General features: G+C 51.0%; 1 protein-coding gene and 1 long non-coding RNA gene across 3 annotated transcripts in view; one reads left to right on the top strand and one right to left on the bottom strand.

Annotated features, from left to right (window-relative positions):
- Nucleotides 1–5,115: 5,115 nt before the first annotated feature.
- Nucleotides 5,116–12,513, top strand: part of Dock6 (dedicator of cytokinesis 6) — a 50,414-nt gene continuing 43,016 nt past the window's right edge. Inside the window, exons 1-3 of one of the 2 annotated variants that reach the window (XM_028763863.1) lie at nt 5,116–5,198; nt 10,595–10,682; nt 11,199–11,374. In XM_028763863.1, the coding sequence (XP_028619696.1) occupies nt 5,155–5,198; nt 10,595–10,682; nt 11,199–11,374 (308 nt within the window). In that variant the 5' untranslated portion in view covers nt 5,116–5,154. The remainder of the gene's footprint in view (nt 5,199–10,594; nt 10,683–11,198; nt 11,375–12,513) is intronic. The other variant, XM_028763864.1, reaches the window with a different exon arrangement.
- On the bottom strand, nt 8,954–10,887 carry LOC114618181. The gene is made up of 2 exons (XR_003710926.1): nt 10,648–10,887; nt 8,954–9,756 (listed from the first exon to the last, which is right to left on the bottom strand). It is a non-coding gene; the product is annotated as an uncharacterized LOC114618181 (long non-coding RNA).

Below are 12,513 nucleotides of genomic sequence, written 5' to 3'. Positions count from 1 at the left end.
CTGAACTTGAGATTGTTATCATGCTAGAAGATGTATAATCATTCATTCTCTCATTCACTCAGTCATTCATTTAATCAGCCACTCATTCACTCACACATTCATCCATTCACTAACTCAACCATTCAGTCAGTCACAAGTTCATTCTCTCGTTTTCTCATTCATTCACTTAGTTACTCATTAATTTATCATTCTCTTTTTCTTTTCTGTTTTTTGAGATAGGGTTTCTCTGTTTGGCCCTGGCTGTCCTGGAAATCGGTCTGTAGACCAGGCTGGCAGCAGACTCACAGAGATTGTCTGCCTCTGCCTCCCAAGTGCTGAGATTAAAGGCATGTGCCACTACCACCTGGCTTAATTTGCCTTTTTCATTCATTCATTCATTCATTCATTCATTCATTCATTCATCCATTCAATGAGTCATCAATTTACCAAAATGGGCTGCTGGCTGGAGTGTATATGAGCAGTCCTGAGGCTGCCACACTCAGTGATGGCTTCACTCCTCACTCTTGTTGGAAAAGTGTCCCTCCCATGTCCTCTGCCTGTGAGTGGTACAGGGCTCTCTGGTCTCAGCAGTTCTATTCATGGAATGAGAGCTGTGTTCATAGATGTCCTCAGCATCCTCAAGAAGTCCTAGATGGGGACATTTTATTTCATATACATATAGTATATATGAAATATATTATACATATATATGTACACACACGCACACACACATATATCTTTTATGTTTGTGGTGCTAGGAATGGATCCCAGGGTCTCACACGTGTTTAGCAGGTGTACACTGTTGAGCCACACCCCAGCCTTCACTGGGGTATTCTAGGCAGGTGCTCTACCTCTGAAGTGCATATTCATTTTTTATGGCCATGTTTAAAAGTAAAAAGCAAGGAAATTCATTTCAGGAGGGAGGCTTGGCTTGTGCAAAGGTCTAGAGACAGCTGCAAAAGGCTAAACATAAGAAGACAGGCTACACAAACTGTAGGGTTGGAGAGAGGGCGAAGCACTTGCTGCTCTTGCTGGGGTCCTGGACTTGTGGACCAACACCCCCAGCAGGTGGCTGTCTCTCATCTGCCTGAACCCACGGTCTCTTCTAACTTCACTTGCTCACATGTGATGCACAGTGCACACTCAAACCCCCATACATAATAAATCTTTTTTAAAAATTTGCATGTGTTATGTGTATGTTTACCTGCTCATGTGTGTGCACCTGTGTGTGGGTGCATGTGCATACTTGTGGAGGTCAGAGGTCAATATCAGAAGCTTCTCTATTACTGTCCATTTTATCTATCATCTATCTATCTATCTATCTATCTATCTATCTATCTATCTATCAATTTCCAAGACAGGGTTTCTCTGTGTAGCTCTGGCTGTCCTGGAACTCAAGCTGTATACAAGGCTGCCTTCGAACTCACAGAGATCCTCCAGCCTCTGCTTCCTGAGTGCTGGGATTAAAGGGACCACTACCCTGGCCATTTAATTTTAATAAAAATATTTATTTATTTTCTTTTGAGGGTGGAGGGGACTGAGCTTGCATCACTGGTCTTGCCAAGTGAGGATTTTCACCTCTGAGCCATCCTTCCTTTTGGAGACAGGGCCTCCCACTGTACCTGGTGCTCACTGCTCATGGATGCGGCCAGGCTGGCTGGAGAGTGAGCCCCAGGAAGCCTCCTGTGTCTGCCTCCCCAGTTCTGTCATTAGAGAGGCTTTCTTCTCAAGCACTGAGACCTGAGCTCAGGTCCTCAGAGTTGAGTAGAAAGTCATCTCCCCAGCCCCTTCCTATTGTTTTAAGATAGAGTCTCATGTGGTACAGGCTGGTCTAGAACTCCCTCCTTAGCTGAAGCTGGCCCTGAACTCCTGACTCCCATCTCTCTGCTTCTCAGTTCCAGGGTTACAGAGGTTATAGACATGCACCATACCTTGTTTTCATGTGAGTGCCTGAACTTGTGTCCTCAGGCATGCATAGCGGACACTTTCCACACTGTGCTCTAGGCTCACCTGGACATGTTTTAATGCCACAATGATTCACACCACAAGCTCATGGGACAAATGGACACTAATGGTAGGTCAGGAGCACACGAGAGCAGAGTCCGGGATTAAACATTTTAGCAGCAGCTGTGCTCCAGCCCTAAGCACTCCAGAGATGTGGATAATGTCACAGCAGATGGAACAGTGTTCCAGGAAAGGGAGCAGCATTGCAAAGAAGTACAGATGGAGGGAAAACTTTTCCTGCTGTTGAAGACAGGGCCTCGTGTAGGCCAGACTCCCTCAACAGATACCCAAGGCTGGGCTTAAATTTCAGATCCTTCTGCTTCCTCCTACCAAGTCCTGGGGTTAGATGTGTGTCCTACCACGCCCAGCAGAAAGTCTCCAAACCCTCATTTCTCATACAGTGAACTAGCCTACAAGGCAATGGACTCACCCCCTTTTTACCACCCCCGACAGCCCCACTACACCCAGCTCCAATCATGTCTCCCAGAAGGAAGCAAGGTAGTCTCCTCCGCCCATGTGTACCAGCCCCACCTATACCTCATCATGTGGAGGCCAAAGTCTCTCGAATCTGAGCAGCTGCAGGAGCACCCCTGCCCCGCCCAGCTGAGTCAGACCTGGTGGTGCCCTGCAGAGGTGTGGCCTTGACAATCGGGTCTGTCAGGGATCTGGGTGGTGCTGGGCACTATCTTTACCTGAAGAGATCTTTGAAACCACCCTTTCTCGAACCAAAGCCACTCTGAAAGTCCTCTGGCTTGGTTAGGCCCTTATTAGCTTCTCCAGAGAATCAGTGCTCTGGAGGCCTGCTCTCCTACCTATACTCATGCATTGTGCTGTGACTCACCAGAAGCCCTCATTGGGCAGAAGAGAAAAAATCAAGGCTCAGAGAGGTTGAAAATTGAAGTATAGGTCCCACAGCCAGGTCTGGATTGAGATCCAACTGCTTTCTTTTGCATCAAGCTGCTTGTGTCCAACTCTTAAATCTGACATGGATACATTGTATCCAACTCTTAAACCTTACATGGGTGGGCTGGAGAGATGGCTCAGTGGTTAAGAGCACCGATTGCTCTTTCAGAGGTCCTGAGTTCAATTTCCAGCAACCACATGGTGGCTCACAACCATCTGTAATGGGATCTGATGCCCTCTTCTGGTGTGTCTGAAGAGAGCGATGGTGTACTCATATACATAAAATAAATAAATCTTTAAAATAGTAATAATAATAATAATAATAAACCTGACATGGATACATTGTATCCAAACCTTAAATCTGACATGGACACATTGTGTCCAAACCTTAAATCTGACATGGATACATTAAATAAATAGGGTAAGTCTTGAGTTTCCTCATGTAAAAGACAACATGCTAGCACTCACTGGTAGAGGGTGGGGGATGAACCCACAGCCAGTGAAAGGTCCTGGAGTATGCGTGGGCCACATCCTAGTTTTTCAAAGGAACATTTAGGGGCAGAGGCAGGAGGACAGTTGGGCTGGAGTACAGGAGGGAGCCTATGAGGGCAGGTGGTGACAGAACAGATTACACAGGGCCTGGGGGTTATGGGATGGACTTTGACCCAAGTGAGGTGGGCCACAGAGGTCTCTGAACAAGGAAAGATATGGTGAGACACAGATGTCCTCAAGACCATGCAGCATGTTCACTACCTGGCCTGAGAGGAAGACTCAGGGACCTGAGTGACATTGGGTGTGGCCCAGCACAGTGGTGGGTGGAGTTAGAGTCTGCATCTCCCAGGCCGAAGCAGCTGGACCACTCTGGGCAAGTGCGTGGGCTCCTGACAGCTGTGTACACAGACCAAGCACAGATGGATATCTAGTGGATGCCCTTACCATCTAGATTTCCTTTTTGTGGCTTTAGAAATTGGTAGATTTGCTGGGCAACTGGGAAGTCACTCTGCTCTCTGGCCCCAATTTCATCCTCTGTAGATGGGGCTCCTGCTAGCGTCCATCCACAAGCTGGAAAAAGAACAATATGTGTAAAAGCTCTGAGGCAGACATTTCCAGTGTTGCACAACTACCTACCCTCCCTAGACTGTTTTGACTGTGACCGCTCAGAAGGCTGAAGCTTCTCAGGAGAAGGTGTGGAGGCAGTAGACAATTGGCGTATCCAAAGATGAGCCAGGACTGAAAAAATTCTAGGAAAACTGTTGTTGGGAAAAGGGCTATAGGGAAGATATTTCAGGACACAGATTAATGAAGACATCTTTACAACTTCAAGTAGTCAGAAGCTTCCGGTTTGGCTCCCTCAGGTATCGATACCAGCTTTCTGAGTCACACCTCCTAGAGTGACACCCCGGAGCTTAGCTGGACTCATCCACCTCTCTACCGCATCCCAGAGATTGGGCCCTTTTGAGGGCTACTAAGCAAAAGCCTCCATACCTCTAGGCTTCAGTTTACCCATTTGTTAATAGTGGTAAATAACAGTTCTTTCCACCTATGTCCCCTGCACGTCTATAAACAAAACCTTAGAAATTATTGCCTGACATTGATGGTGTTTTCTAGGCAGAGTGCCTCCGGGTCAAGCGGGGACCTAACAGGTTTTGCTGTTCAGTATTTTAGTATTTTTCTCCCCTGACGACTGTTTCCCCATCTTGATCCCAGTGGAAGGAAACAGTCCTTTCCATGCCCCGCCCCTGCTCCACACCCACCCATACCCTGCTTTACCTGGTCCCCAACTCCCAATGACCAGCCCATCTCAGAGATGAGCCACTCACAATGTCCCGGCCATCAAGGACCGCCCCTCACAAAGCCACGCCCACAAAAGATCCTCACCTCTCCAGCCTTATCCCGGTCCTCATCCCCGAGTAGCGACGCCCCGATCACAGCCTGGCTCCATCCTTCCGTCAGCGCTGTCTCCTCTCCATCCCCAGCGTTTCTGTCCCAGTCTCAGTGCTGGCCCCGCGCCATCCCAGAAAAGGCTCCGCCCTATCCTAAGGAAAGCCCCGCCTCCTTCCAGAGAAGGCTCCTCCCCATCCTAGAGTAGGCTCTGCCTCGCCACCACGCCCCGAGAAGACCCGGCGTCATCCCAGTCCTGGCTCCGCCGCTGAGGCGGGTTGAAGCGCAGGCCCCGCCCCATCCGTGCAGGCTCCGCCTCTCCCGCGCGCCGGCCCCGCCCATCCCGGCTGCCCAGACTCGGGAGGCTGCGGCGGGACGCGGGGCGTCATGGCGGCCTCGGAGCGCCGCGCCTTCGCTCACAAGATCAACAGGTAGTGAGAGCGGCCGCGGTCACCGCCGTCCTGGGCTGGACGGACGAGTTTGGGGGCTGGCGGGCAGCGGGGCCGTGCCGTGCTCCCCGAGGACTTCCCGGAGGAGGAAGCGCATCCTGGGTCGGTGCGGGCCGGGTTCCGAGAGTGCTAGGCTGAATTCCGACCCTTTTGCTGTCCTTCCTTTCGCCAGCCTGAGGATATTCGCACCCCTCCCCCGCCCAGGGTCCCAGGACCCAGCTGTCTGGGAAGAAGAGGGAGCTGCTGGAGCTGGGGGACAGCTGGGGACAGCCCCTCAGTCTCCTGCCTCAGCCTCTCCCAGCACCGGTTGGGCGTGGGAGGGGGCCGAGGGGGCTGGGGACTGAACCAGCTGGTGGGCAGACAGGGGAGGGGACAGGCGACAGATGCTGGGGGATCCCTTTCCTTGGCCACTGGATTGTGAGAGAGGCTCAAATCTGGGGTAGGCTTAAGTAATCGTCTCTGGTATCCGATCCACTGGAGAGCTGTCTGGCCACCCTTAGGTGAGAGAAGCTACTCTGTGTATCCCACCCTGGTGGAGATGCAAGAAAGTAGCCCCGTTCTTGGATTTTGCTGTGGCGGGACAAGCATAGATGTGTCAGTGGTGTGGTGGGAATCTAAAGCCAGGAAAGGCGGGGTAGGGTCTCAGTGGTCGACTAGGTTTAGTTAAGCACAGACCTAAAGGAGGGAAGGAGGTGATCTGCCCATCATCCAGGGAAGAAGCAACTGCAAAGGTCCTGGGGCCACAGAGGGACCAATAGGAGTAGATTTTATAAGCCCCTGTACCAGAAGGGGAACTTTGAGAGCCATGGAGTATTCTGGATAGAGGAGGTTGTGATCTGGGGCAGAGCAGTTGGGCAGTTTTCTGTTTCCCCATCATACTGTGTCTCCTAAGTCCTGGCTCAAGTGGGAAGGATGGGTCTTGTGTAGGAGCATAGCTGCAGAGCCCAGGGTAAGAATGATCCTGGGCCCTTAATGCAGTGAGGAAGCCCAAGACTTCCCAAGCAGCCTGGTAGATAAATAGATGTTTCTGCACACAGACCTCACCTATCCATTGAGTTCACCCACTAATCCCAGAAAAACCAAACATCAGTGGACTGAATAGAGTCTTGGTTCTACTTCGTTATGTTTTCTTAGTCTGGGACTGCGTAACGTAGCCCACACTGAACCTCAGATGCACTATGTAGCCAAGAGCGGCCGTGAACTCCTGGGCCTCCTGCCCCAGTGCTGGGCGAACAGGCATGCGCTGCCACACTCAGTTTCAATGGTAGCCACATCTGCAGCACCTTGCTTTTGTGTTTGCTTTATTTTGTTTTGAGAAAGGGTCTCACTCTATCCTAGCTGCCTGGAACTGTGTGGCCCAAACTGGCTTTGAAATCCCCGCAATCCTACCTCAGCTTGCTGGGTGCCAGGATGAACACATGAGGTGTTGTGTAGGGTTAATGTTTAAAATGCATATCTTTTGCATTTACCTATTGTGTGTGCACACATGTATTCCTCCCTCTCTCCTTCCCTCTCTCTTTCTCTCTCTTTCTCTGTGTGTGCGTGCGCGCGCGCGCGCGCACACACACACACACACACACACGAGTGTGACAGGATGTTTGTAGGAGCCTTTTCTTTCTACTTGTGGTTTCCTGGGATTATACTTGGGTCATCAGACTCCGGCAGCAAGTTACTACTGAGCCATCTTGCCAGCCAGCCTCCCTCCATCTTGTTTTTTGAGGCAGGGCCGTTCACTGGTCCATGAACTGGTCTAAACTGGTCCATGAACTGGGGGAAACTGGGGGATCCTTGGACATGGATTCTGAGTTGTGTCTCTGTGGTAAGAGAGTTTTCTGGGTGTTGTGTCGTTAAGAATATATGCTCAAAGGAAGGTTTGTGTGGTTTTCTGTGGAGTCATTTGACAGAAGTGGGAACATGCTTAAGACCCTGTTTCTGACTTAATTATTTATTTTAAGACCCTGTTTCTGACTTAATTATTTATTTTATGTATGTGAGTACAGTTGCTGTCTTCAGACACACCAGAAGAGGGCATCAGATCCCATTACAGATGGTTGTGAGAACCATGTGGTTGCTGGGAATTGAACTCAGGACCTCTGGAACAGCAGTCAGTGCTCTTAACCGCTGAGCCATCTCTCAAGTGTTTCTGGCGTCTCTTCCTTCCCATTATAAGGATAGGCCCTGTAAACTTTGCCAGCCTAAGATGTTGTTACAATGTCTCTTGTTGCACTTGCGACTTGATTTGTGGAAACTCAGTCAATTCAACTTAGTGTATTGCCTCTTAAAAAAAAATACTCTTATTGCACAATGTGTATGTGTGTGTGTGTGTGTGTGTGTGTGTGTACACAGGTATCACAGCACAGGTGAGAGATCAGAGGTCAACTTGAGGATGTTGCTGGGTCTCTCTCCCTTTGCATAGGTCAAACTTAGGTCATCACACTTAGTGGTGAATGCCCTTACCTGCTGAGCCATTTGCAGACTATCTCTGTTCTTAGAAATGTCTTCTGCCAGCAATGGTGGTGCATACCTTTAATCCCAGCACTTGGAGGCAGAGGCAGGTGGATCTGAGTTTAAGGTAAGCCTGGTCTACAAGTCACGTTCCAGGATGGCTAGGGCTACTCAGAGAACCCCCCTGAGGAGGGGAGGTCTTCTACCAGGACACGTAACCTAAGCCAGTCAGATTTGGGGAAGAAATACGGAGGAGGCTCAGCGTAATGGTGCATGCCTGTTACCCTAGCATGTGAGCCATGGAAGGAAGGAGGGTTGTGGTACAAGCCCAGCCTGGGTTACGTAGTGAAATTGGGGCCAGCCTAGACTGTACAAGACCCTGTCCCAAAAGATGTTTTGGGGGTTAGAAAGATAACAAAGTCAGCAAACAGCCATGCAGGCATGAGGCGCTGAGCTCAGTGCCTGACATCCGAGGACGAGCCAGCTGGGACTAGCGGTAACCCCGGGGCTCTGGGAGCATAGAGAATGGTGGCTTCTGGTAGCCGAGGCTGGAGAATCGTGGCTTCAGATAGCCGGATGGAGAACGGTGGCTTCTGGGAGCTCCAGGATGGAGAATGGTGACTTCCGGGAGCTCACTGGCCGGCAGCCTGTCCTGATGGAGAGCCCCAGGCCAGTCACAGATGGATGGTTCCTGAGGACACATGAAGTTGACCTCTGACTTCCATCTGTACATAGGTGTGAACGCTGGCCACACACACACACACACACACACACACACACACGTTGCATGCACTTCTACCCAGCTCCTCCCTGGTAATGGGGCATAAGGCCATCGTAGGAATTTCGAACATGTACTCCGTGGCCCCCATGACTGAGGCTGCAGATCCATCACTGTTTTCAAAGGTCAACAGCAGTGTCCCACCCTCCCTGTCCTTTTCTCCAGCCACAGCCTCGCCCCTGTCCTGACATCTTTTAGAAAATAATAATCTCACGGGCTCTGAGTGCCTCTGGCTTCAGGGGAGTCTGCTTGGAGATTTGAATTTGAGTACAAATTTGAGTTCATTTTCACTTTAATTTCACTGGAGCTGGAGAGATGGCTCAGGGTTAGGTAAGCTCACTCAGGTTCAGTTCCCAGCACCCACATGGTAGCTCACAATCACCCATAACTCCAGTTCCAGGAGACAAGACACTACACTCATTCTAAGCTCAAGGGCACAAGGTATGCACATGGTGCACATGCATACATACATACATACATACATACATACAAGCAGGCAAAGCAGTGAAACACATAAAATAATAAATCTAAGTTTACTTTTGTTGCTAGGGTCAGTGAGAGGGCCCAGCAGGTAAGGGGCTTGCCACCAAGCCTGACATCTTGAGTTTGACTCCCAAGACCCAATCGTGGTAGGAGGAAAACACCTCCCATCAATTGTCTTTTCCTTGGTTTTGGTTTTGCTCGGTAAACCAGGGGCTTCAGGCATGCAAAGCAAGCACCTGCCTAGGAGCTGCAGCAGTAGCACAGTGCTGCCTTCTAGAAACATTAGCTGGTTTATTTTGCACGTGGACGGGGCATGCAATGACATGCCTGTGTGTGTGTGTGCGTGGGGGAGGCACAGTGGGTAGGTTTTTGGCGATTTGATATTTATGACAGATGGGCTGGGGTGCTCATCACCAGAGCTCTTGATTAGTAAGTGTGAGGAGGGGTCCCCAGGATCCCAAAAGATGTCCTCCCTGCTCAAAGGTACACACTGACAGGATCAGGCTGCCTTTCCAATTCAGCTCACGTGGGCAGGTCAGACCACGGGGAAGCCTGGGGTAGGCTCTCATTAATTCCATCCTGTGCCACAGGGAAGCCCTCTCCCACCCTCAGCTGTCCTGGAGGGAGCAGCTCCCTAGAACCTAGTGTGAACCGAGGCTATTTCTCTCCCACAAGCCAGGTCTGCGTGTTTCCTCCGGGTTCTTGTGCTGAAAGGCTGTAAGAGATGGAGGGCAGGGTTGGGGGCGAGGCTTCTGCTGGAGTCCCTGCAGTGAATCCTCCGGTGAGGGGCTAAGGGTGTGCCTCAGCCGCAGCAGGCCAGAGGTCGTCCTAGCACTGCAAAACAATGTAACTGTTATTGACTACCTAGAACCACCACCTTCAGGACCGGGGCTCCCGGAGTGCTTCAGTGCCTTTCTCTGAACCCAGGGTCCTCTTGGACTCCACGCTGGCAGCCTCATCCTAGACTCCCTGAGAGCACACACTTAACAGAATGTCAGTGGAGAGGTCCTCTGGTCTCTTCTGACCTCTGAGGTCAGGGCATCTGTGAGTGGGTAAACTGAGGCTGGGAGGCAGGAGTGTTGTGCCAGAGCTGGGGGTGCTGGATTGTTGTGTTTAGAATAACCAGGAAAGATGGAGGGGGCACGTCTCGGAGGGGGGGCTGTGGGGGAGGGGTGAACCTGTCACTCCTTCAAGTCTGGCACAGTGATATTTCCCTGTCTGTGTTTGGTGTAGGGAGGGACTGGGGTGCAGAGAGGCCTGCATCCTGTATCATCTGTTTATTTAGTTTTGTGGTGCTGGCAATGGAATCCAGGGCCTGTCAGTCTCAGGGCCAGCCCTCTGCCACTGTGCTACACCCCAGCTCATTGTTGGTTTTAGTTTGTTTACATGTGTGGCACTCGAAGTAAGGGGACCCCTTTGGGGACTCAGTTCTCTCTACCATGTGAGTCTGGGGTGGGGGACTGGGCTCAGGTTTTCATGCTCAGGGGCAGGGCAGTGCTCTTTACCTGCTGGGCCACCTCACAGGCCTCTTTTGTTGGTTTTTGTTTTTAAGCCCTTGTTTTTATTTTTCCTTTCATTACCGAGGTCTCTCCTACAAATAAAACTACCCCCATTCCTGTACCACACCAGCCTGAGTTTCCTTGTTTCCCACACCCCCTTCCTGTCTTCCCAGGACTGTGGCTGCTGAGGTCCGGAAGCAGGTGTCCCGGGAACGCAGCGGCTCACCTCACTCCAGCCGACGCTCCAGTAGTTCCCTGGGGGTGAGTCCCTGCCCAGTGGCTGGCGGCAGAGGGGTACGCGCTGCTCTGACGCTGCTTGGACCAGTGGCCAGGGAGGAGGGAGTCCTTGTCCTTCACCCATCTGCACAGATGCAGGGGTGTGTGTGTGTGTGTGTGTGTGTGTGTGTGTTCCAAGGGTGGTCAGGGGTGACACCAACTTCCTGGACCACCCAGATGGGGCCCCAGGCTGGGGGCTGGAAGAGACTTCCTGCCGCAAAGGGAAGAGGTGGGGCCTCAGGAATTGTCTCTGGCCATTCCTTTTACCATTAGAGTCTTTCCAGACACCAGGGTGTGATTTCCTTCCTGGAGTCCCTGGAGGGAGGGGGCAGGCCCCTAGCCAGGCTGCTGTGGAAAGTCTGAGCTCACTGGCTCCCCTAGACCCTCAGCTGCCCCAGCAGCCTCAGGAGCTCCAGCCACCCCCTATTGCAGGCTAAAGTCAGCTGTGGCCATACTCCCAGCCTCTCACCAGGGGCACCATGGCCGCTGTACTCTAATCAGGTTCCTCTGACGGAGGCCATCGAACCCCTGGACTTCGAGGATGTGCTTCTGAGCCGGCCACCTGAAGTAGAGCCCGGTCCCCTCAGGGACTTGATAGAGTTTCCAGCTGATGACTTAGAACTACTGAGGCAGCCCCGAGAATGTCGGACCACAGAGTCTGGGGTGCCAGAGGATGGGTGCGTTCTGCACACACACACAAACCCCACTCCCTCTCCCAGAGTCTCACACTCCCAGGTCCACCTTCAGGCTCTGGACACCTGTGTGGCCATGGACAAATCTCTGTCTTTCTGAGCCTTCAATTGTTGCCTCTTTGACTAAAAGTATTTTGTTGTTGTTTGTGGATGTATTATGTAGTGTTTGTGCATGTGTCTCTGTGTATACTGTGTGTGTGCATGTGTCTGTGTATATCTGTATATGCATACGTGTCTGTGTGTATATGTGTGTATACTGTGTGTGTGTATGTGTCTGTGTATGTATATCTGTGTATGTATGTCTGTGTGTGCATGTGTCTCTCTGTGTGTATGTATGTATGTATGTGTGTATGTATATATGTATATTTGTGTATACTGTGTGTGTCTGTGTGTATGTATGTATGTATGTGTATACTATGTGTATGCATGTGTCTCTGTGTGTGTATGTACGTATGTGAGTGTGTATGTATGTATGTGTATGCACTCAGTTGATAAGTGTGCAGGTTCAGGCTTCAGGAATTTTCCTCTGTCTTGTTTTTTCTAATATATTGAGGCAGGGTTTCTCACTTGAACCCAGAGCTCGCCAGGTTGGCTAGTCTTGCTAGCCAGCTCACTCTAGGAACCCCCTGCTTCTGCTTTCTGAGTTTGAGACCAGGGGCAGGCCACCATGACCACCTGCTTTGCAGGTGCTGACTTGTGAATGGTAGTCTTCATGCCTGTGTGGCTGCGTGCCTGCGTGGCAAGCACCCCACTGGCCTCACGTCTCTCCAGCAACAACTTTTTTACTTTTTAAAGATTTATTTTATTTTACACATATGGGTGATTTATCTGATGTAATTCTGGGTATCGCCTATGTAACTGGTGCCCATGGTAGCTAGAAGGCATTGGATCCTCTGGAACTGGAGTTACCAGTGGTTGTGAGCCACCATGTGGTTGCTGGGAACTGAACTAGAGTCCTGTGGAAGAGCAGCCAGTGCTTTTAACTGCTGAGCCATCTCTGGACCCCATTATTTGTGTGTTTTGAGGCAGGGTCTCATATAGCCCAGACTAGGTCCTGGACATCCGGTTCTCCTGCCTCTGTCTCCCCACCGGGAGGTCGGCATGCCGTCGCCTGGTTTATGCAG

Source organism: Grammomys surdaster, unplaced genomic scaffold, assembly GCF_004785775.1.
Source record: "Grammomys surdaster isolate TR1022 unplaced genomic scaffold, NIH_TR_1.0 140, whole genome shotgun sequence".
Lineage (NCBI taxonomy): Eukaryota > Metazoa > Chordata > Mammalia > Rodentia > Muridae > Grammomys > Grammomys surdaster.
The sequence above is the reverse complement of the archived record's forward strand: the minus strand, read 5'-3'. Positions and strand labels throughout refer to the sequence as shown.